At 34.8% G+C, this 26,641-nt stretch overlaps 2 protein-coding genes across 3 annotated transcripts in view; one reads left to right on the top strand and one right to left on the bottom strand.

The window, feature by feature from the left end:
- The window catches only part of LOC144442558 (peripheral plasma membrane protein CASK-like), a 146,948-nt gene extending 135,528 nt beyond the window's left edge, over positions 1 to 11,420 (top strand). For both annotated transcript variants that reach the window (XM_078131936.1, XM_078131935.1), the window contains exons 17-23: positions 1,808 to 2,007; positions 2,423 to 2,538; positions 2,918 to 2,998; positions 3,242 to 3,322; positions 4,093 to 4,295; positions 7,039 to 7,119; positions 8,051 to 11,420. In XM_078131936.1, the coding sequence (XP_077988062.1) occupies positions 1,808 to 2,007; positions 2,423 to 2,538; positions 2,918 to 2,998; positions 3,242 to 3,322; positions 4,093 to 4,295; positions 7,039 to 7,119; positions 8,051 to 8,227 (939 nt within the window). In that variant the 3' untranslated portion in view covers positions 8,228 to 11,420. The remainder of the gene's footprint in view (positions 1 to 1,807; positions 2,008 to 2,422; positions 2,539 to 2,917; positions 2,999 to 3,241; positions 3,323 to 4,092; positions 4,296 to 7,038; positions 7,120 to 8,050) is intronic.
- A 4,932-nt stretch (positions 11,421 to 16,352) lies between these two features.
- LOC144442692 (uncharacterized) lies at positions 16,353 to 26,281 on the bottom strand. The gene is made up of 16 exons (XM_078132067.1): positions 26,020 to 26,281; positions 25,484 to 25,678; positions 24,950 to 25,189; positions 24,368 to 24,679; positions 23,598 to 23,719; positions 23,231 to 23,367; positions 22,560 to 22,803; positions 22,166 to 22,411; positions 21,702 to 21,747; positions 21,081 to 21,253; positions 20,512 to 20,724; positions 19,859 to 20,023; positions 18,965 to 19,370; positions 18,002 to 18,159; positions 17,089 to 17,406; positions 16,353 to 16,610 (listed from the first exon to the last, which is right to left on the bottom strand). The coding sequence occupies exons 1-16, from the start codon at positions 26,279 to 26,281 to the stop codon at positions 16,353 to 16,355; spliced, it is 3,495 nt and encodes a 1,164-aa protein (XP_077988193.1).
- Positions 26,282 to 26,641: the final 360 nt, after the last annotated feature.

The following is a 26,641-nucleotide window of genomic DNA, read 5'->3' as shown; positions in this document are numbered from 1 at the left end:
TTTAGATAAATATTAAGTATAGGATTATGTAGCATTATGATAGGAATTGAAAAGTGAGTGTATAATCCGTCACAGTTATTACAGTAATTACAACACAGTGACATTGATGTAAGTGTTAGTTTTAATCATTATTTTGTACCCAGGATCTCTTCCAATGCAATTCAATGGCGAGCACACATGCACATTGAATCTGGGCAATAATTTTCTGTATTACGCCCCAGCACATTCATCGCTATCTGTTCGCTCTTGACACTCAATGATTTAGCTTTATTAACTTCTTCACTATTTGTACGTTTATTTGCATATTTCACTGCCATGTTACATGATTATGGGCTTCAAATAATGTTTCCATGCTACAACACATGTACATGGATTATAATATGATAAAACCTTTACTGCTCAGATTTTGTGGACCTTGATACCTAAATTCAGGTCCTTAAACAGATACTTTGTCGATTTCATAGGCACATGTCTTTTCATAGGAAAGCCTCTCATCATAGGCATGTATTTTCAAAATGATAACTTATTGATTTCATAGGAAGACTGTTTAGTATATATGGGCCACGGTAGGTGTAAGTTCATGACTGTAAACTTTTTACAAATGTGACATTTTACACAGGACATTGAGAGACTTAAGAAGTTGTAACAACCAGAAAATGCTGATTTGGAAAATTATTCCTTTTCCTCAAAAAGCAGAATATTAAGCTGGGGTTTATATTACCACAATGTTGTTATGGGGTCATAGGGATAAGGTGTGGTCATTCTCTTCAAGATCAACTTCCTCTAAAGCTTCACCAAACAATTGTGTGTCAAACCCACACTTGAAACTCAGTCCGACATGTGCCTCTCTAGTGCCTCGTTTTCTATAGTGGTGTTCCTCCAGAATGTATAATACAATTTATGGTACTAATACTGTGTGTCCAATGTCTAGTTGTACAGTTGGAAGGTTTGGTCACTGCTTTCAGTGAATGAAATTTGAAGTGGTCTGAATTCCAAGGAGCCGATGTCACATTCTTCTGAATTATACAGTCTGTCAGTGGAATTTGTAGTTAATATTAATATTACTTTGTCAGAATGTGTACAGTGCAAGGTTATAAACTGTGATGAACTAGATGACATTAGATGGATATGACTATTAAATAAAGAACGGTTGTATTGCATAGCAACGATATTGACTCTGCAAAATACAAATTTATGATGTAGCAACACAATATTTACTAAAAAGTATTGCATAGCAACAATATTGACTACAAATGTGACTTAGCAACAATATTGACTATAAATATTACATAGCAACGATATTGACTACAAAATCTGACTTAGCAACGATATTGACTACAAAATCTGACATAGCAACAGTATTAACCCTACAAAATATTGCATAGCAACAATATTGACTACAACTTCTACATACTAACAATATTGACTACTAATATTACATAGCAATGGTGTGGAATTACAACATATTTCATAGCTACAGTATATTTGTCTACAAAATATTACATAACAACAACACTATTGACTACAAAATGTATTGAACAGTAACACTGATGAGATTGAATGAAATGGTAAAACCTGAAAAACCAAGATTGTATTTCAGTCAGAAATGAGAATAAATTGCATTATCCTGTGACAATTTACATATTTTAATGACAAGTTGCGGAAAAAAAAATTAAAGATGTCCAAATTGCATGATATGTCAATAGACAAAGTTGTATCAGTGCAAATTTTCATTGTTACCATTACAAATATAAAAATTGTCAGTATCCTCACAAACGTTCAATTCTCTCTTCTGGATTTGTTCTAGATTTATTGCCGTGCCCAGTTTGACTACGACCCATTCCAGGATGACCTTGTACCATGTCAGCAGGCTGGATTGGCATTCAAGTGTGGTGATATCCTGCAAATAATCAGTAAAGACGACCATAATTGGTGGCAAGCCAGGAAAGAAGGTGCACCACTCAATGGAACAGCAGGACTCATTCCATCACCAGAACTCCAGGAATGGTAAGAATTATTCCACATTTTGAAAAAAATTTCAAAATTGTTTAATTATAGCTCAAAAGAACCAAAGTTTCAGTAGTGCTATAATAATAATGGTAAACCATGTGCCAGGTTGTCTTTCCATTCATTCATTCATTCATCCATCCATCACTCTGCCTCTCTGTCTGTCTGTCTGTCTGTCTGTCTGTCTGTCTGTCTGTCTGTCTGTCTGTCTGTCTGTCTGTCTGTCTGCCTGCCTGTCCTAATGTATATGTATGTGTGTGTATGTACATATGTATGTATGTCTATCTTTCTACTGTTCAGAAATGTAAAGGAGTAAGTTGTCCAAAATTGTACAGGAAATTAGATTCTTGTATGTTCTTGTAAGCCACTCAGTGTTTTTGTAGACTGAATACTTGATTACTATTCTATTTTACAGGCGAGTTGCTTGTCTTGCCATAGAGAAAGCTAAAAAGGAGCAACACACCACATGTACGTGGTTTGGACGTAAAAAGAAACAATACAGAGATAAATATTTAGCAAAACACAATGCTGGTGAGTACTTTTCAAGTCTGCCTGTCTATGATGTATTTGTATTGTGGGAGTCTAGAAACAGTAAAAAGTCATGATTTAAAATTGGGTATGTAGAAAAAGTAAAGTATAATTGCACTCAGGGGGTCTAGAAACAGTAAAAAATAATGATTTGAGATTGGGTATGTAGAAACAGTACACTCTAATTGCACTTAGGGGGTCTAGAAACAGTAAAGAAATTATCATTGATAGGAGATGTAGAGACAGTGAATATTTCAAATGTTACAAAACCTGTTGAATATTTAGAGTGTTTTTAAGTGTGCTAAAGAGTTAAAATAACTGAGTACAATTCATCCCAGTGGTAATGTTTGACTGAAAATGTCATGTTTGATTCTCTTTACAGTGTTTGATCAGTTAGATTTGGTCACTTATGAAGAAGTAGTACGTCTGCCAGCATTCATGAGGAAAACCTTAGTATTACTAGGTAAGTTGACGTAGAATATCAATTTTTTTAGCAAAAAAAGCACATTTGTACTCATAAAATTATACATTATCATTGAATTTGTGTAAAGAGTGATAAATGAACCATCAAAAATAAACTGTAGATTCTACATTGAAGGATTTACTATACATGTACTTGATATTTACTCTCCAGAGTCTTATCCAATGTTGATCTGTCATAATTTCTTTTCATCATATAATTTGTATTTTTACTTTATTTTCACAGGAGCACATGGCGTTGGAAGAAGGCATATAAAGAACACGTTAATAACCACACATCCAGAAAGATTTGCATATCCAATACCACGTAAGTATATATAAGTATATATTTAACCCCAGTCATGAGGAATATAGACTGTGTTACAGGAGGGAGAGGGTCCTCCCATATGAAGCTGAATGGAGGAGTGTTAACTCAAATGTGTCACTATTTCACAAAAAATCCCTAAGTACAGGTCCACTTTTCTGTCAAAAAATACCTGAACATTGGGTTGGTAAAGATGGGTACCATGTTGTCTTGAAATTCTTGGGTTAAATCATTTTCAAACAATCTGTATCACAATGTGAATTGTACTGGTGACTGTGTAATATCCTCAGTGATGTCACAGTATAGCGCCCTCAGTGGCTGAAAATCGCTAGTGTTTAAATGATGGCGCCTTAGATTTCATTGAATATGGATGTTGGTAGGTTTTCCAAGCATTTAATTGTTTGAATTGCATTTTGGGAAAAACCAGCAATGTCACCTTGAGGCTGTGTACATTATCAGTGACAAGGAGAATTGATGAAGAAGATGATGATGATGATGATGATGATGATGATGATGATGATGATGATGATGATTATGATTATGATGATGATGATGATGATGATGATGATGATGATGATGATGTTGTTGATGTTGTTGTTGTTGTTGTTGTTGTTGTTGTTGTTGTTGTTGTTGTTGTCGTCAGAATAGGACAACATGGTTAACAGCCAAGTGTGTAACTTTTACGCTTCAACAATCGGAGCTGTCTCCAGACCTAGAATTTAACACTCTAAAAGTTTGAGATTCTCAACACAACAGATATTTCTCATTGACAGACACAACACGGCCATGCAGAAGAGATGAAGAAAATGGAAAAAATTACTATTTTGTGACGCATGAACAGATGATGGCAGACATTGCAGCTAATGAATATTTAGAGTATGGAACTCATGAAGACGCCATGTACGGCACTAAATTAGAAACTATCAGGAAAATACACGAAGAGGGATTGATGGCTATATTAGATGTGGAGCCACAGGTAACGGTGAATGACCACTAAGTATATCTAGGTGTTATTTGATGTTGGTAGACTAGCCTTCCTGGTTATATGTCGTCTATCCTACCTTATCCAGACACTACGTTGATTCATGTCAAACTTGTATTTTAAGTTTGTAACCCCTTGCCTTGTACAGATACTCAAAATTATTTAACCAAAATATGAATCATTGAAATTTGAATGCGTAAACACGTAACCTTTGGACTCCAAGCTTTAGGCTAGTAATTGTGCAACGTGACACGTTAGTATTATTATATCACCTTTACATCTGCAGTAAATGAGTTAAAACAGCTCAAAACATCAATGCAGAAATTTGAACAAAGTTAATTCTTGGGTATTTATTTGCACACAAAAAATTATTACGATGGGGAAAAATTAATTTTTTTCTGATAACTATCTCTGTAAACCAGCTACAGAATTTGAAGCAATCTATTGAAACCGTTTACTTCATAAATCCCACTCAATTCAACCATATTGCCTATTTGTTGAAACTGTGCACATCGTCAACTCTACTTTATTCAACCACTTTTGGTAATCCATAACAATTATTTGACTTCTAACTCCTATATGTCCATTTAATTGATAATCTATCAAACTAGAATTTCTCATCAAATGATGTTTACACTCGACAGAACCTTTTAGTTATTAGCAATCCTTTTATATAGCTACATCGGCGACAGTTAATATAACAGCAGTTTTGTCATTAATATTTATCCATTTAGTTTCTTAGTACAAGTTGTCAGCAATTCTCACATGCCTCGCTATACTGTCAGATTGTTAAAGTTATCAATATACAAAGTTATACATCCAAATTGCCAATTTGTCAAATCCTGAGTTTTCTCATCAACCTGAAGTTTAAATAATCTTTAAGAATTGTTTTTGTCATTAATACTATGTTTAGTTTTCTAATTGGTTGTACATCAAACTAGAGTATTTTAATCCTGTGTTGACACGTTATAATGACACGCTGTCAATTAGTCAATTCTCCAGGGTTTAACTTGCTGCTGGAAAGTTCCTTAAACTCATGCAATTTCAAATCATTCCTGGGAAATCCTTGGAGACCCAGTAATACTTAAATTCACGCCTGAAAAATGAAATTTATGAAGTAATTAGTCGTATTAATATTAATAATTCCCATAGTTTGATATGCAAATTTTCATATGGTGAAGGATTTATGAAATGTACAACTTAATACTTGTGGAAAATGATGTTAATTTACTTCCTATAAATAATTATTTTTGAAAAAGACTTTGAATTTTTGATATTGAAAGGAGCTGAACCATGATACTTCGCTATCAAGCCACTTTGGTTAACGCTGTTTCTGTAGTTTTGAAAATACGTCAAACTGGGGCATTCTATTGCCAATCTGACTTGTCTAGTTAAGTTGGCAAATGAAAGAAAACATGAAATAAGTTGATAACTGTGAGATAAGCCTACAAACAATGTAAACCCCTCTTTAGGCCATGCAATATGTGTTTTATACAGGATGTCTGATTCAAACACTTATCAAGATGTTAAACAGAAAACAAATTCAGTATGGCTATATAATTGAATTATGAAATTTATAATATCTGGAAATTATAATTTGATTTATTTATGAAATTATGTAACTTAATAGTTATATTTGATTACATAGAGTATCATATAAATAGTGAAGACAGATTAACAATAAACCATGGCTACATACAGCTATAGCTCACAGGGGAAAGACCTTGAAAGTCCAGGAATTGCACACCATTCGTGGAAACTCTTTGAAAGCTTTGAAATAATCTCAGTCACCAAATGATCACCCATAAAATATTGAAAATTCATGCAAAAATGAATGTTCACGGACTCCGGGTTCATAGTTACAAATACAAATTTCTTCGCACAGATTCAAAAAAAAATTCTTCGAAACAAATCTCAAATTTTTGCTGACTTTTAAAATTTATGTCATGTGACAATAACTCATGTCAGCTGCCATTCTATTGGTTGAAATGTATTTTGTTGCGAAATGCAATAGCTCCCGGGAAAATAACTCAACAGTTTTGTTGAAATCTAAGTAGAGCTTACCAGTAATTATCTTATTTGAAGTTAGAAGGCATATAATATCAACATCAAATATACACCAGGTTATTTTAGAGGTCTTATTTCTTATAAATTTATCAGTTTTTATTGTCCAAATCATTGTCATTCTAAATAATAAAAACATCACTATCTTGATAGTTTCCATACCATAGTTCTTACACTTTTCATATCATCATACATACCTCTATCCATAACCTCTCCTAAATTGTAATGTCTCTCTGTAAATGTTAATGTCTGTTACATGTGTAATTATCATATTTCATAACTGTGCATTTCAATAACTCTTTTATCATTGTCAAATTTCTCATTATATATCTATATGAACTAAACTACATCCTGCACAGGTGATTTATGGGGTTAAAGGTTAATTTTGAGCTAATCATCACCACTTGGGGGCGCTAATGGTATAACGAATCACCTGCCACTCATGTATGTTACTTCTAAGCACTACCACTAGAGGGCGCTATTGGTAGGCGGTTCATTTTTCATCAAAGTGTGTATTTTACTGCTAAACATCACCACCCACTAGAGGGCGCTATTGGTACAACACGTCACTTTTCACACCAGTTGGCACTGTAACCATCCATGTCATCATAATTTGACTTGTGATATTTTCATGTATTGTCTAATATTAGAATGGTATACCTTGCATTCGCAGGCACTCAAGGTTCTTCGTACAGCTGAATTTGCTCCCTTTGTTGTGTTTATTGCAGCACCAACAATTGCTCACATGAATGATGTAAGTGTAAACTGATTTGTTGTTGTTACCATGACAACATAAAAAACATGTGGTTACCATGGCAACGTCAAAACATGTTGTTGGGTAACCACCATCATTGTACTATTTTGATTACTATGATCCCATGGATTTGAGATCTGCCAGAACTTGGAATAACAGCTGAGTTAGATCTATGGCGTACTAGCATTGGTTAAAAGACACTGTAATGCTTATAGTGTAGAGAATGGAAAACAGATATAGAGTGTTCGACAGTTTTACTCTAGCTGGTCACAATATATAGAAAATGTAAATATTGGTTTCTAAAGACAAAAGATTTTCAACAAATATGCCAGAACACAACATGTATGCTGACAAGTAATGAGAACAGTGTATCCAGTTACATTGTGAGACATTCAATTCTGTTGTATTTCAACACATTGTGATAAGAGGTTTGGCAGAGTGAAACGTACAATGACATCCTGTACATGTACTATCACTGTCTGGTTAGTACATCGAAGGGGGAGGGGGGACTATTACATTGGCACCATCTGTCTGTCCATATGTCCGTAATGCGTCATTTCTCAGATATGCAATATCCAATTTCTTTCAAATCTGGCACAAAGGTGACAAGCTTATAAAGCAAACTTTGCATGTCATAGGTACATAGTTTGAAGGTTGTCCATATTCATCAAACCTATTGTGTGATATATTGATATATGTCACCTGGCATATTTGCAGACATTTATATGTGATTCATGTTGGTTTTTTTAACAGGAAATAAATAAAGTCAGATGTTCTCTGGAACGTGTAGACTTTAAAATAGTTGGTTATGTGTACATCTGTGCTGCAATAGTATTATGTAGCTGAAACTTTCACAGTGAAACCAATGATTTTATTCCAAGGTCTGAAACATGATTAACACTTTTGAAACTTTTTTTACATTGTTTTATAGGATGGCAGCTTAGAAAGACTGGCCAAAGAGTCTGAACTTCTGCGTCAAGCATATGGACACTATTTTGATCTCATCATAGTCAATAATGATATAGAAGAAACAATTAAAACCCTGGAAAATGCAATAGATGAGATATGTACCACACCACAGTGGGTTCCAGTCAGCTGGGTGTACTAATAACAGTAATAGAAACACAGACCACTAAAAACTCACACAACTATCACAAATTGATGTAACCCTTGAATTTAGCAAGTATTTTTAGTTAAGTTGTATACAGTATTAAAAGTATTGGCAATAGCATACCCCACGATTAGATATTTTAGTTGTTTCTGCCATTATCATCTATGCATTTCATGGGTCTGTGTTTTTAATACTCGTTTCAAAACAAATTTTCTGACTGATGGCTTCCAATCACATTCCATGGAGTTTATGTAGTATAGGGCGCCCTCTAGTGACAAGATTTCCAGCACAATCAGACTGCCCTCAGTGTTGGATTGTCTAGCACGAGTAGGCTGCCCTCAAGTGGTGAGATGTCCAACCAGCAAAGTTAGGCTGCCTTCTAGTGGTGGGATGGTGTTTAACTATAGGGATGCCATTAAGTCAAGTTGTGATCTTTTAGCTAGCTGGACACCATAGGATGTGTTTTTACAGGGGGTTTGGGTATCTGCCAGTTTGCAGAATTTGAATGTAATTTTGATGTTTCTTGTAATATTATGAGGTGTATGGTCAAAAAAATGATGTAAATCAAAGTTTACAAAAATGATGGTACATGGCAGTTTTGATAGTGTACAGTCCACAAATGACGATGGCACTACAGCTATTTCAGATTCTGATGAAGTGTATTGTTAATCCAAAAAAATATTAAAATGCTTATTCTAATAATTCCTTTACTCTCTATAGCTACAAAACGTAGCCACATTTCCTGTTATGTCAGTGCCACTTTCATAAACGACAGCTGTTTACGTTTGTCATGGAAACAAAACATTGTTGCTAAGGGAGAAAACAAGCTTGTTGCCTTGGAATACCGACAAGGTGTAGATTATGTGGTGTTAAATTGCTATAGCAACGGGCAAAATGTTATAAAGGAAATATGATGGAATAATCGAAATAGTCATATGAGTGGGTGACAATTTGCATCTTATTTGCATAGATTAGCATATTACTGTTATGTTGACAGGTGTTTAATATGCATGTACTGGCAAACCAGTTCCACTCAAGTCAACCCATTTGTGACTATCATCGATAATAAAGATCACAACTTAATTTTTTTGTTAAAAATATTTACATGATGTTGAAAATTTTCTGGACTAAAATTTAGGTGGGTAAGTCACCAATTGAAATCTCCTTGTTGTAAAACACTGTAATATAGTGTTGTCAAACACTAAAACCTAGTGTTACAGTTTGATTATGATACATATTTTACTAGTTATATTGACATTTTTTCTGACATGTTTGAAACATTTTTTTTTCGGAAGTAACGAGAGGGTTATAATTGAAATGCTTTAGTTATGGCATATTAGATGTTGTTTCTTGTTATAAATACAAACAGTAAAATGAAACGCTGAAATGACACTTTTATGTCACCAGATGTAATCGATAATATCAAACATTTAGAGGTATATTAAGTTTAGTTCTATATGCTACATTAACAGTGTTGTGTTTATCTATGTATAACCATGTATATGACACTGCAATGTATAGTAATAGCATTGGTCGCATATGTCCGTCAGTCAGTCACTAAATTTGACGACATTGCACACACATTCACAACAACATCATTGTCACTTAGAAAATGTTTTGTCTAGATTATGCTTCAATGACACTTTGATAGTAACAATCAGCTGACATATATTAATATGTAGACATCATGTTGCCATTTCTCTCATGCTCATTTGATTTTTGATGACATTTGCGATCACTGCTAACATAGCCTCAATGTCTAGATATATGCCAATTAGTTGAATTTTGCACAATGGACCCTGATATCAGTCCAAGTTCTGTGTGTTTTGTTTTCTGTATGCTTTGATGTACCTAATGAAAATATTTCACACAAAGAGAGATGAACACTGTGGACATCAGTCTGTGTGTATAGTAATCATACAGACCTGTCCCTGAAGAGTAGATAAGAAACAACTAAAACAAGAAGTTGTCAAAATTAGACAAGTGAACATTTCCAGGTGTATACGATTGTTGGTATCAAAAACCTGAACAATCAAAGGTATATAATACTCATGTCTTTGTTGTTCTGAGTCTGGTTTGATAAAATATACATATACGAAACAACTGATGCAATCATTACTAGTTTTGACGGCTCTGATGTGGGTTTTGCGGACTGAGCTTGTACTGCAAAAAAAAAAGCCCCACTTCGGAAGCCTGTAAGCTGTATTACTGAAGTCTGTAAAACCCATATCCGGGCCATAAAGATTTTATCATATACTCCATGTAGTGGCATGAAAACATCATGTGAATCACATAATCACATAAATTGATTGTGAAACATATTATGTTCAAAAATGTAAAGACATTGAGGAAAAATCAAAACTGAATAACTGAGTGAACAGATATCAGTGAGTGCACCACTTACCATATTTGGGCAAAGTGTGCCAAGGTGTGATAAATGACATTATTGCACTCTTTCCATTGCATTGCATAGGTAGAGATACTGGGTGTATGTTAATTGTTATATAAAGTGCTCCCTCAAATGCTATGAAACTCTAATGCCATGAATACTTACAAATTTGTATTATTTCATATTGTGTTTTAGAGATCATTGTAAATATTTCGCCAAATGCCAGATTATAGTTATAACGGTCACATCAATCTGTCATGCTTGAAGCATACTACTAAAGTTGTGTTCACAATGAATAGAACAATGACATTTGTTTCGCGCTTCATAAATGTTTTGTTTATTTGGTACAAAAGCAAAAAAAAAAGGTGTTCCTTTCTCATAGTTAGAACTGAAAGGTAAAGTAGTAAATTATGTCAAAAATTGAATGTGCCTAATATCAATGGTTTTGCAAGCACATAGATATTAAAGTAAACACTGGAAAACACTGCCAACAAATTAAGTATGTGACAGTTTAGGCTCTTTCTCGTAGTTGTTTGCTTTGTTTTGAGGTTGAATATTCACTTTGTGTCGTTAGTTAGAGATTTCTGTATCATTTGAGGGAGCTTGTCTTCATCATCTACAGAGAACTTCAACATTTGAAGATGGTGTTGCTTCGGCACTTGTAGAGACTGTCATGTTGTAGAAAACTCTATCATTTTCATTAGAGGTTCTTCATTTTAGAGGCACAATTTCATACTTTTTAGGAAGAACTAGTCATGTGTTGATGAATTCTATTTGTAAGGGGGAACTTACCCAGGGGGTGGGGGGTGGGGGGGCTTCCTTATCCTTTGAGAGACTTTGTCTTCAACGGAAGAAAACATTTCTATCAGCTTGGAATTTAAAAACATGATTTTTTGAGAAATTTTTCCCTTTCAGAATTATAAATGCTTCAAGTTGGATATGATATAAAATGTAACAGTCCTTTTAAATAAATAATCAAACTATCACACACAAAAATAGACCTTACCCATCTTTACGATGTCTACCACATGTCACATGTTTTTAGTTGCAGTGTAGTCTTGTTTTATTTAGTTTGTGTATGAGGAATTCTTTTAATATGTTGTGGCTTTTTCCTGCTATATTTTCTTCAATGTTTACTTTATAATACTAGACCACTTATTATTATATATAATTTACAATTATCTATTTTATTTGTGAGATCTGTCACACAATGCTTATATGTACAAATATGTAGAATAGAAGTCATTAACTTCTTTCTTTGCCTGGTTCTAACCTTAGGTACATTAAACTTTGTCGCTATATCTAAACCCCTGCTAAAAAGAGTAAAAATGACAAGTTCTGTTTTATCTTCAGATATTGTGCAAACTATTATGATTGATTTAAAATTAACCTAAAGGGCAGTTGTTTGTTGTTGCTCAAGGAATCATTTTTATTCAAAAAAATGAACATTTGGAGACTTGATGTGTAGGGAAAGACAATTTTCTCACATCTTTTGTAATTTTGTGAACAGAAAGTTTATCTAAACACCAAATATTCCACTATGTACCAGTCATGTCAATAAAATGGTTTTGTCAATGACTCATTTGTAACTGAAGTTCTACATTGACAAAACCGTTTTTGATGTAGTTGTTGGCCTTCAGTATGTCACATATTTGAAAGAGGACTAAATATGAAGGAATGAATTAGTAAAAGTTCTTTAATTCATTTTAAATATGTAATTTAGCTTTGGATCAAAGTATTCATGCATTTGAATTCATAAGAGAACTATTATCACATAAAATACAAAACCTTCACACAGGCAATATAAGTTTCCAATGTTGTTCTAGTTTAGATATATGACCCAATACTACCCAACATGAGAAACAGACCACAAAAAAAGTTTCTTTTTAAATTGATCACCCCTACTTTATCTACATTTTGGTACAGTCCTATTGTTTTTTCAGAGTAATGGTGATACCATTGCATTGTAGAGGTATGTATGGTTAATAGGTGAAGGGGTATTATTAACTTTGGTCTACATATTGTTTGCTTTTTTGACTTAGTCCAAACCAACTTTATTGTGTAATTTGTATTTTTAAAGGTAGTTTTTAATTATATTAATTGAGGACAATTAGTGTCTTAGATGGTTAGTTTATGTCATAGTTTTGTTCCAACAGCTGTCTTTTATTGTGCCAAACTCATATACTGTAAATTGTGTCACTAATCATAAAGGCAACCTGGTGTATGAAAATTTTACCCTGCAACACTGATAGACAATGTTAATAAAAAACAATACATTCTTAACAACTATCGTTGTCGTGTACAAGTCATTACTCCTTTTACCCCGCAACACTGGTACACAATGTTAATAAAAAACTATCCATTCTACTACCCTCAGTACTATTCGTATGCTGTTATTATCTACGATGGCAATTATATTCGAGGGGGGGGGGGGATAGTATGGTGTTATTATCTTCGACGGTTTTATGCGAGTGGGGAATCGTATGGTGTTATTATCTACGATGGCAATTTTTTTTCGAGTGGGAGGGTAGGAATCGAACCTGAAACTCAGACGACTCAGCCTTGGCGTCCCGAATTTTACCCGCGACTCCGTTTTGGTCCCTACAGTATTATGTTGCTTTAGTCGCTTATATGTTTATAATCAGTGGCCCTCAGTACGTAAAAAAAGATTCTCCTACACTAGTGGGAATCGAACCCGAAAACAGCGATAGAAGCTTAGGTTTTGAAGTCCACTGCTTTAACCACTACTCCACATGGATCTTGTTATTACATCGGTTACATTAAGCATAATTATATGTATGTATTATCAATACTTGACAAGTTGACAAGTAAAAAGAAATTCTCAATTCTTAATAGGAATCGAACCTGTAACTCTCATATGGGCTTAGGGTTCTGATGTCCAACACTTTAACCACTACTCCACACTGTATTAAAGTATTTATAACCAATGGCCCTCAGTAAAAACTTCTTCAATTGTAATAGGAATCAAAACTGAACCCATAATACGGTAGGTGGATCCTATATAAAAGTGCTATCTGGTGTTATTTTAACATGTCAAGGTGCAGTGATGACTTCCAATTTAAACATCAATGACAATCACAATTTAAATTTGAATTTAGAAGCCAAGGCTGAGAATTTTTTTATTTGTTGCATGCCATCCCGATGCGATACCATTTACAATTATATTATCATGAAACATTACAGGATTCATTCAAGGTACTAAGTCAGGTCAGTATTCTTTGATTTGAATGTAGTGTTTCGTTTCAGCATTTGCCAAGAGTTAGTATAAACCTTTGACGAGAAACTTTTAAAGTTTAGGTGCCGCCGACATCGTACAGATGGTGTATGTAATTAGTAAACAGTTGTAACCCAGGTGGACATTGTATAGCATTATTCATCTAATTATTTAGTTGCGTGTTATTTAGTCTACACTATCATTCTTACCGAGTCTTGAGTCAGGATGGACGTATTTCCTGACTTCCCATGATATGCACGATTATCTGATAGTAATTTGGAACGATTCTGCTCGCAATTGGAATTGACGTCTAGTCTCCAATTCAAAGACTTCAAAACCTAGCACGTTTGCAGAACCTGTAAGTAGCGAACAGTGACAAACAGTACAGAAGTCTCGAGTACCAAAAGACACACGCAAATCAACCAAATGGGGCCTTTCCATTTAACACGTGCGGCAGTACAGTGACAAAACAAATCCAAGATGTGTGGTGAAGCTGTTGAAAATTAAACCTATCGACTTCCTTTACCAAACTTTTCATCGCCGCAGGTTGGCATCAATAAACTCTCAATATTCCACGAAGATGTATGCACTGGTATTGAAGGCTATCATACTTGACGTTCTGGCAAGGTCAACATTATATGATTTAAATTTCGCCCCTATTTTCAGCCGTTCAAACCATAGAATCATATCGTCAAATATCTTTGTTGTTGTTGTTGTTGTTGTTGTTGTTGTTGTTGTTGTTGTTGTTCGTTTTTAAAGCTCTTCGGTACCAAGCATTTTCCCGTCAAAATTCTTTGAACAAAATTCCTGTTTTTCTTGAATTGTTGTCCCATGTTAAAATTATGCTACGAAATGATCCCATTTACTTAATACATTCTTAGAATTGGAGCCTCTGTATCGTTTCATACATGCCTGGTAGTCAAGGTGGTTAACCTGATTTATTCTTCAATTTTCCCTTAGGTTACGACAGCGACAAAGGTCAAAGAGAGAACCGGACATATATTTGATTCATTGAAGGAAAACACCCCATTGCAGTGAAGCCATTTCATTTAAGGAAAGCACCATATTGTGGTGAAGCCATTTCATATCAAAGTAGAACTAACTGTCACTTTTAATTTAAACCTCATTGACAGTCTTTTTTCACGTCTATTAATAAGGCAAAACCAATTGATTTCTGGGGGGGGGGGGGTTATGGAGGATTTTGAGAAAAAAAAATTGTTTCCAGGTGAACCAGAAAAAAAAAATTTGATCCTGTAATGGCTTGAGAGAAAAAAATTGTCATAACAGACAGAAGTGAAAAAAAATTTTTTGTCACAATGCACCAGAAATGAGCGAATTTGGAAACCTTATTCTAGTGATAGGATAAACCAATATAATATGTTACCAATTCACTACAATCTAATAATATGATTACAATCAATAAAAATGTCTTATATTTAAATCTGTATTAGACATACATCCACGTATCCTAGCCATTGCAGAGAAACCAGATCTTTTTAAGACTATAACAATACAGTCTGCATAACATGTTCCTCTACTTAACTCATAACTGTCTTTATTCATCTTTTACACCTGATCAAACTCTTACGGAAGTATTGTGATCAACGACTATGTATTCATATTTTGGGAGTCAAAGTAGTTCATTTATTTATTTTTTATATTTGAAATAAAATGACATTCCAACCTACCTTTCCTATTATCTGAAGTCATGTTATCGGAAACAAACATTTATTTTGCCTTATTATTAATTGCCTTATTATTAATTGCTGTCATTTCCATATCTGTTGATGTGTCCCACCAAGTTGTGGATAACGACTGTAGTTTGTGTGTGGCCACCGTTAAAAGGGATAGACACTTTTTTGAATATTCCAATTTATATGTGTAGGAAAGAAAACTGACAATCATTCCTGAAATTGAACTTAGTTTATGCATGTACATTCAGTGAACAGAGTTTCTGTTCAGGAGCAATTTAAAAGTCATATCATGTCCTCTTTCTTTGGAATGATCTGTCATATATAGAGCAGTATTTTATATGATTTGCTCAATTGTACATTTAATTTATTTGAAGTATATTTTGATACTTTCACTTACGTCACACACTGAATAGTCTTAGTTACCCAGACTATCACCGCTGGGGGAGGGGGGGGGGGGCTCTGCCTACGAAACCTTCCCAAGTGAGAAGAGTCCCAGCAGTGAGAATCTGGGTAACCGTGACTACACACTGAAAGGAACAAAGTAAAGAATTCACACACATTTAATCAAAACATGTCGATTTCAAAACCATGTGTACTGAAAGTCACTCAGAAGATCACAATCTTTACAAGCACAGAGGAACAAATCTAATTTGACATCTCAACAATTGTATATCATTTAGTGATGAAGTTTCTTTCATGTAAATTGCTTCAAATAGCTGTTGATGTGTGTAATTGTCAATTCAAATTTTTATGAATCGGAAATTTCCCTTTTTGAGTGCAATTTTAATTTCCCAAAAACACACTTTACGTTGATTCATAAATAAACAACATAGTGCTTGCAATCCCAGAACCACCGACCAGTTGCCAGGTTTCCAAGTCACGGACATAATTTGCAGCACGTTCCTCTTCATAGTCATTGAGTTGTGACACAACAGAGAGACAGAAAGCACCCCAGCCTTCATTTACAGGTTTTAGGATAGACTGATCTATCAAGTCAGAACCTGGTGCTGACCACGGGTCAACAGAGTAATCACAGACATCTTTCACACTACCGGCCCATTCCTATGTGAAAATAGAAAGATAACTGTTATGATAGATATTCAATTTCATCATGATTCAACCTGGTAGTCTCATTGCTATACTCTCAGGCATTTTTCTAACTTTAAAAGTGACCATAGATCACATAGTGCTAAAGATGCCATCAAGAGCTTGCCTAAGAAGTATTTATTCTTGACTATTGTTCAGCAAACTTCTCAGTGCAGATCCGAGGTTTTACTACAAGACTTGTAACCCTAATAGTGTGCATATGTGTATGTATGTATGTGTGTGTGTGTGTGTGTGTGAATTATATAGATTTGTGGCTGTTGGCAGGATTTGACACTGAGTAATCATTGATGTTTCATGATTACAATAACATGAAATCAGCCCAAAACAAAAGGTCAAGCTATGAAAAAAATAAAGCCAACCATAGCTACCAGGACATAATATTGCATATTTTCTTTATCTTTAAACTCCAGGTCTATTGAAAATATTAACTAACCTGATCTTGGTAGAGATATGATATAGATGTTATAGGAATGACTTGAATACCGACTAAACATGCATGTCTCATGGGGAATTCAGCTGGATCACATGGCCAGTTCAATGTGTAGTAAAATATAGCATCTTCAGCAAACTGACCAATGGTTCCATAGTCTTGTATCAATGGAGGGAATAGTTCACGATTGTGTGATCTGACATGCCAATATTCACGCACAGAACGTATCTCAGTAGCCAGGGTTAGCTGTCCTATGTGTTTCATTGTATCATCCTTCAGAGCCTCACCCAGTGCTGCCAAACCATGGTAACAGTTTATAGCCTGTGGTAAACACAAGAGAGTTGACATTTGAGCGTTTCTGGGAAGATATGCATTTAACACACACACATACATACATATACACACACACACATCACACATCACACACACACATCACACATGCACACACACACACATCACACATGCACGCACACACACACACACACATAAGCACAAAGTTTATTATAAATGAGTGTAGTAATTTAAAAACAATTTTAGATAGATATCAAAACAAATTTTCTCAGTATTTGGTTAAGAGTGACATCAGCAAAGAATGGTTTTTGTGCAGTATCAATTTCTATTACACAACAGAAACACAAACCGTGATCTCAACTAGTAACAGGTTCATAAAGTTGAAACTTGGAATATGGAGAACAAGTAACTTGGTTGTATATCAAATGGACATTATTCAAATCATAAACATGATGTCATAAGTAGTAATGTGTGCTGACGATGGAATGACTCTATATGCCAGTACTGTATAGAAAAATCTGGTCTGGAAAGCTTATGAGCATGATGTATCACACCAAATGTCTCTAGAGCTAAAACCAGGAAAAACATCGCTGATCAAAGTTAGTCAAACTGTGATTAATCTTACCTCAGTGGAAGACTCGGCCTGTCTTAATCCACCAATTACACCTGTAGCCCATGACATTCCTAGATACCAATCTTTATGACGTACAACAGGAAAGTAAGGATCTTCTCTACTTGGATTACCAACATCTCGTGCAATGGCTAGGATACGTGGATGTACGTCTAATACAGGTTTAAATAGAAGACATTTATTGATTGTAATCATATTATTAGACTGTAGTGACTTGGTAACATATTATATTAGTTTATCCTATCACTAATTAACTAGCAAAATAAAATCAATTGTTAAACTAAGTTTTTGATAAAATTTAATGTGGCCATATGGATGAGGATTGGGTATTTATTTTGGATTTTGTAATTTACATAACAATTTTATCAAGGCTTCTTACTTGAAAATCAATGTGAAACCACATTGACAAAGTCTGTGTTTGCAACTCAATACATTGCAAGAAGCTACAAAATATGTAAAAAGTTTGTTATTGTATGTACATTTATTTATGTTTTGCAATGTATTGAGTTACAAACACAGCCTTGATATCTGTTCTTTCACATTGTATTTCCAGGTAGATAAACATAGAGTTGTTTTATCAATTAAAGTTCACAAATAAATAGTCAATTTTCATCCATATGGTCACTTTAACCCTTTTATGACTAGAGACGAGTTTTAAATAATATGGGGACCCAATTTATATGAATATTTTCATAATTACAATAATATTACTTTATTAGGAAGTAACATTTATTTAATTCCAGTCTAAAATGAAGTTGATATATGCCAAAAACTTACATAAAACAAGAATTTTGTCCAAACAATTTTGGCGGGAATGTTTTCAGTATTGAAGGGGTTAATAATAATGCCACTTTTCTAAAGGTGTCACACATTCTACTTTGATCTAGACTTTCACTTTCACTTTCACAAAGTTAATCTTTGGTGCATATACAGTTTAAGTCACTTTCATCTGCGTACCTGGATCAAAGGCCCAATCTTGATAATTCTCAGCATAGTATGCCATGGCATAGAGGAAATATCCCAGATGGAAGTGATGGTCACTGTATAAAGGAAACCCAAAACTAGCATGTGGATCCAATGGTTGCCCTTCTGGTGTACTCGACAAAAACATACCACCCCAAATATTGTCGTAGTAAAATGTTTCACTTTCTTTGAGTCCTGGTTTGAGTTGTAACCACATGTCAAGACAATCTCTGATGATTGGGTCAACAGTCTGGTAGTGATTAGTACCAAAGGCACGGGAGATACTAGCTAATCTAGCCACCATAGCAATTTCTTTACCAACACCATAACTGTTACTTAGTGTACATATCCAACTAAGGCCCTGCTGGGCAGTATCTTTATCCAAACCATCTAATAAGTCCTGTAAAGTGGGATTAAGATATATCAATTCTAAGTTCTATTTACTGTTGCATTCTAAACACATAGAGCTTGAAAGACCAATTCTTGCACCATCCGATGTATCATATTTGGTGCATTAAACAGTGCAATATTTTATCAATTTCTTCCATAAATGTTAAATATTGCAAAGAAATCACGATGTGAAAATGTAAAAGTGCACCATTGGAATTCTCATTCCACTATATATCTTTACATGTATAATTACTAATACTATATGCTACATATTATAATTTGTACAACATTTACATAGATATAATAAGGAATGACACATGCACACACACTGTCTGTCTCTGTTTATTTCTCTGTCTCTGTCTGTCTGTCTGTCTGTCTGTCTGTTTGTCTCTCTCTCCCTCTCTCTCGCTCTCCCACACACACACACACACATTAATATATGTCCATAAACAAGTGCATCATGCCTTAATAGCTACATAACAACTACACAACTCTCACCTGATACCTAGTAGCATTTTGTTTGATAGCATTGACAGCATCCATGTCTGGATTCAGTGTTGCTTTTGGTAAATCTTCTTCCACCATTAACCAGTCATCACCTACATAACCTTTGTATCCATACGGTGTTGATATTAAACTTTGGGATATTTCTAGCAATGGCTCCTAAAGGTAATGCACATTTGAAATATATGTGTTCAGTTGTAAATAATTGTCCTCTAGATGACAAAACTACCTCACCAATAGCAAATATACTCTGGCTTTTTTTTTTTTTTTCCAAAATATTTTTTATTTTGGAAAATACGCTCTGGCTCACAAAAGTGGTATACTGTGACTTTTCAGGATTACATGGCCATTATAAAAAGAAGCTGAGCTATGATCTCATCTGAACAGAGATAATTAAGACCAATAACATGTCATAATTCATCCACTGGCAATGTACGGTTGAGACGAGATGCTAATTTTTTGCAAAGGGAGAAAGCAACAGGTGGTTGTGTACTGATAATATCTACTGCTACAAGAGCTACTTAACGTTTGTTAACTCATCCACCCCTACTTTTCATGAATTGATTAACCCAAATAGATAACTGACAACTGGTCGTACCAAACGTTCTTATGAAATGGGTATAGTACTACTTCTATTTCAAAGTTACCTGGTGCGGCATAACTGTCATCAATAAATCTTGATTTGGGTTCAATCCATTGAAATTGTTGCCTCGTTTATTCCACTCAAAACTGATGTATCCATTATTGCTGTCATCAACACAGTACAGAGTTTTTGGATTGTAGGAGTAAACACCGGAATATCCATCCATGAATGTGGTTGAAGACATGTCACCGCGAGCTGTACTTCCAACATAGGTTAACTGAAAAGTTAAGTAACAATAATTATTTGAAAAAGGTGTGATTGCAATAGTTTGTCAAATCTTCATTTAATTGGTTTTTTTTTAACCTTTTAAGGGAATCTGGTCAGCAAATATGGAAGACTACATACACAAATGTTGATATGAGAGAAGTGTGTCTCACTATTTGATTGGTAATGTATTTATTGCATTACCTGGTCGTCAGTTACTAATATGTAATGCACAATTAAATGTGTCACCTATGATTGGAAGTAATCTAGTAACACCTGGCTGTCAGTAACTAGCCCGTAATATACCAGTAAATGTGTCACCTTTGATTGGTGGAAAGCTAGTAACACCCAGTTGTTATATAAACTAACCTGTAATATACCAGTAAATGTACCTCCTGCAGTTGGTACAAACCTAGCACCATCTGGATACATCTGCAACTCCATTTCCTCTGAGAAGTAAGCTACAAATTTACGAGTTTGTCCAGACATCTCATCATCAGGTTCATCCAACTCAAATACAAACCTGGTGTCTATTATTCCACCTAATATGTAAATCATGTACAAAAGAAGAAGCAATTCATTACAGTATGACAATAAGATATCATTCCAAGGAAAATACATGTGACCTAAGGGGCCTTGTCACTACGAGTCACTAGATACTTTCGATTCATAATCATACTTTTATCAGTCTTAAAATGACTTTAAAATTACAATTACAGCCAGAAGGTAAATATGAACCATTATATAGTTCTAATTGTATTCAGGGTCCTACATTTCAGCAATAATGAAAATGTTCTGTTCAGGTAAGAACTTATGGTTGTCATTATACAACCTGCAGTGACGATGTGATTTTTTTCTAATTAATCTTTCCTTATAGGCTGTACATTTTGTTTAATGACTTTACCAAATTAAAGAAACTTAGAGTCAGTTGAGTCATTAGAAACACAGAAATAACCAAGACAGTCCTCATTTCAGACAGAATGAACTCACCACCTGGGGGGTCTGGTGGACTTGCAGTACTACCATCACAGTGTGTCTGCAGAGATAGGAGGTAACAGTCTTTAATTCCATGAACAGAGTAATGACAGGGAAAGCACACAGAAATGAAGGCATATATTGATATAAACCAGGAAGTTAAAATCTAACCAACGTAATGGTAGTAGTCAGCATTCTAATTGGTTTGTCTAACCAATTAGGACCAGTATGCTAATTACACTTGGTGATACTAAAAAAGGACCAAACATAACAATATACACACTGTTTAGTTCACCTTTTCCAGAAGGCTGAGTGCAAAGTTAAAAAAAAAGGGGGGGGGGGGAGAGCACAGGGCAACGTTATTGACCAATGATCAATATTAATCAGTGTCCACACTAATTATTTCAAGTGAAGTCATATGGATCAGTCTAACCAGATGGTAATGAAATATGACCAATGATATCACTGTATATACTTACCTCATATGGATCAGTGTGCCAGTCTACGCCAGGTGGTAATGTAGTTCGACCAATGATATTGATGGCATATTTCACATATGAATACGAAACAACATCAACGTAATATAATGACTTTCCATCAGCTGACAGTGTGCAGCGTGAAGCATCACATGTTTTCATAGGTCTGTATTCTGGTCCTAAATCCCACAAGTTGCCGTCATTGACTGCAAACTGGACTTCAGAGATTGACCCAATAGGATCTGCCAACTGATACAAAAAAACATATTTCAATATTATTACAGGTCTGTTAGTCTGCACAGTGAGAAGAAAAATGTTACGGAGTATAATTTTTTACTTTTAAATTTTCAAGTCCTCCAAAACATTGATGTCACTGCCTCTAGGGATTGTTTCTTACCCCAAGAAATATTTGAAGGAGTCCATCAGTGTCACAGCTATCATATACACAGTAGTCCTCAGTACAAGGTACAGATGGATCAGTTGGATTTATACGCATGGTAATTGGGTTGCTAGGAGACTGGGTACTCTGAGGTTGATCATCATCGTCATCATCATCATCATCATCAATGCAGGTGTGTTGAAATGGATTCTTCTCCCAGTCAGTAGGTTGCACTGTGCTACCAATGATGTTGTAAGCATATCTGTGAAGTTCATATGTAAACATCTATGTTTAAAGTGGCCATATGGATGAAGATTGGATATTTACTTCAGATTTTTAATTTATAAAACAATTTTAACATGGCCAAAATAAATATTCAAATCTCATCCATATGGCCACTTTAAACATAGCTGATTACTTTATAGTCAATTATATAGATATATAGCGTACCCGTAGACTTTAAATTTTCACTTGTCCTTCCAAGTCTACAAACAGTTCTTAGATCCGCTGATATTAAGCCCTGCCCTACCACATAACATGTGCTAAACTTGAATTAGTTCATGCACAGTTATGAAAAGAAAATCTAATATTTTGTTTGTATGTGTTGTAAATATGGACTAAGTTGTCAAAGATTAAATGGGTATATCATTTCAAATTGAAATACCGCCATAGTTTAATCAGACACTTACTTGATGTGTTTGTCTTTGACTTGTTGTGTGAAGATCAATGTTTTCTTGTCTGTAGATAGTTTACATGTACTCTCTTTACACGTTATCATTGGATGGTAACTATCCCACTCTGAGGCACTGTTTACGGCAAATTGAACCTATAAAAAAATATTACAGATGAACTATCCTTGAAATGAGATACTGTAAACTTGGAAATTTTCGCTAAGGACTGAATTTGATAATCTCAGATATTATCATCAATTAGCAAATAGTCCCTTCAGGATAGTACTAGCTATAGTGAATTAAGTTACCCTATTGGAATCTAGTTTTTTAACTTCAGGATGTTATGATCAAACTTGTACAGTGGGATATAATTACATGTACCTACCTTGTATATATCAGATACAGCAGTGTCCATGTATACAGTAATCTCAAGTGTTAATTCATCACCACAGTTTACACTATGGCTGACACCTTGACTGGATGCCATCTTAGCAATTTTCAATGTACCTACAGGTAGATGTTAAATCTTAAAGTTACTGAAATAAGAAACATTTGTCAAGTGTGACAGAAATACCACATACTGGTAGATATCAACATTTTACATCATTTGTCTATTAGAATTACATAAAAGGTCACTATATATTCTTAAAGTAAACACGTTCATCAGATTGGTAAAACATAGTAATAATACATTCTTGTACCACTAAAAAGGGTTCTTATTACTTACGAGTAACATAATCACCTGTTCATGTCGATAGGCTTTGTCAAACTATCCATTTGCTGGCTTTACCACCTATGACAAAGCCTGTCGACCTAAACAGACCAAAAGTTACTCATAAGTAATACGAAGCCTTGGTTTTGGTACAAGAATGTATTAGTACTGTATATAAATTAGGGTCAATGGAGTCTTTTGAAAGATGTGAAATACAGCAAGAACTATTATGCTGTTCAGGGCATTGGTAATTAGATTGCTTGATGTCCACAGGATTGTGACATTTTGAACACCAAATGTCATAGAAAACTTTACAAATGCTATGATTGCACTAGAAAAAAGTTGAATATTTATTCTCTGTACAAATACTGATCAGTTTCATAGAATATTAATTTGTATGTAAGTTCCTAATATAATAGGAGGCAGTGGTGTGTTTGACTTACTGACGCAGGTGGTTGTTTCAGGATTATTGGTCCAATCAGTTGGTATGATATATCGACCAATCACATTTACAGCATATGCCATTTCACCATCTCCAGGAACGGTGATGATGACTTCTAGACCATTTTCACTGATACTACATGTCTGTGTGTCACAGGTTACCATGGGAGCAGGTCCTTCAGAGAACCAAAGTGAGGCTGGTTTGGCTGCCCACTGGACTTGTTCTAATTTCACTGGTTTCGTAGCTTTCAGTGTTATTGTCAACAAACTGGAAGAGCAAGTCCCAAGTATGTATCCCTCACCACCATCACCACCTGCAATATAGTACATTGTACATAGTATACCTTTCTGGTGAGCAGCACCCTCTAGTGGTAAATTATGCTCGCCAGAGTTAATGAGCAAGGAGCAAATATGAAGGTACCCCTGAAAAAGGTTCCATTGCTTTGAAAATATACACAACTATATCATATCATCGCCACAATATAGCCTTTGGAGTGAGAGAGCCTGTGGTATATTAAGTAAAAACGTTTCTCCTTTTCCCTTTTTTCAAATGCTAAGATGAAAATGACAAATAATTGCCAAACCTGACATTTCTTCTGGGCAGTCATAGGATGTTGGTTGGCCATTGATAGCACTTAGACACAGAGGTTGAAGTACAGGATTGGTATTGGTAAATAAGTGAGTAAGTAATGGACTTCCTCTAACAAATGGAATCTCCATACTGCCCTCAGTGTTTTGCCAGAGAAAGTTTGCATACATGTCCCCAAAATCAGTCATCTCTGGATCACCACTGTTGTCAATACCGACTCTGATTCCAGAATTCCCTGTGAGTAAAATTTAATTTCGATACTTTTTAGATTACAAACAATACAAATTTAACATTATTGTCAAGTCTAATAAAGACTGCTGAGTGTTTTTGAGATTTTATAAAAAGAAAGAAAGAAGCCATTTCGATGTTTTCCATATCAACATCTAATTACAGCCCGTTTCAAGTTACTGTTCACTGGCTATGTTTGATACAACCCAGCAGAAATTGGATATTGCTATCTTAGGGTAGTATAGTCAGTTTAATTCTTATTGGTTTCTTTTTTCTATTACATCATAACAGCAATACCAACCTGTAAAGACTCCCTTTGGGTGTCCATCAGGGCCTGATACCATTTGTTTCATATTCGTACCCAGACTGGTCACCTTAGCCCACGGTTCATCGACTTTGTGTGGTGTTTGCTGCATCATGGCATCGGATCGTTCTGTAACATTCCATCGATCTAAAGTGTACGCATCATACACTACACCATCTTTGGACATCACAGCTTCAAGAGAAATTATTTGGTTTTTCATTTCAAAATATTCGTACTAACAATTTGCAAAAGGGACCAAGAATTGGCAGTGGTACCTATAAGCAATCGATTTCTTTGTAGCCATTCAACCATTACATGTAATATCATGTACCAACCAACCACACATCCAAGCAATATGTAAAAAAACAAAACCTGACAGACATGTATGGAAAGAACAGAAGTACTTCAGACTATTTTAACAGCCCCGTTTATGAAAGAAATTGCACAATTTTAGATGACATAACTGTTGATTATACATTCTGTAGATGGTGACATTGTCTCAGGTTACTGACAAGTAACTCTTACACACTTACCTTGATATGGCATCAGTCTTAGTGGTGCTTGTTCTTCAGTCTTGATTTCATTTGTGATAAAATGTTGGGTTGGTATGGCACCAACACTACGTAGATTACCAGTCCATCGATGTCCATACTCTGATAACTGGGAGTCAGTTCCAAAGATGAGAGACACATCTTCAGTGGAGATTGGGACCCCGTTCAACGCAGTACAACCTGGAGGTAGACTGCCCAGTACACATGGTATGGAAACCAGTACAAGGCCCAGTAGGACGTACATATTGAATACTGCGTTCTGTCTCTGTTTCACGCTGTTAACTCTTGTAATGGCAACCAGGGTGTATTAATATATCTAAAATCTCTGGTGGGAAATGCCACATGTTAGCTATAGATAAACTCACCAATAATTGATAAACATTTTGATAGTGTACTTCCACTGTTTTTGAGGTAAACAACCTTTATGAAACATAACTGCAAACAAGTACTCAAGACCTGCTTCACCGATCATCTTCAAAAGAAAATTTTGACTATTTCATTTTCAGTAATAAAATATATGACCAACTCATTCAGTAGTATTTCAAAAATTAATGTTTTCATTTTCATCTCTATAAGGTTACAGTAAACTCCATGTTCCAGATTT

This window comes from Glandiceps talaboti, chromosome 11 (assembly GCF_964340395.1).
Source record: "Glandiceps talaboti chromosome 11, keGlaTala1.1, whole genome shotgun sequence".
NCBI lineage: Eukaryota > Metazoa > Hemichordata > Enteropneusta > Spengelidae > Glandiceps > Glandiceps talaboti.
The sequence above is the reverse complement of the archived record's forward strand: the minus strand, read 5'-3'. Positions and strand labels throughout refer to the sequence as shown.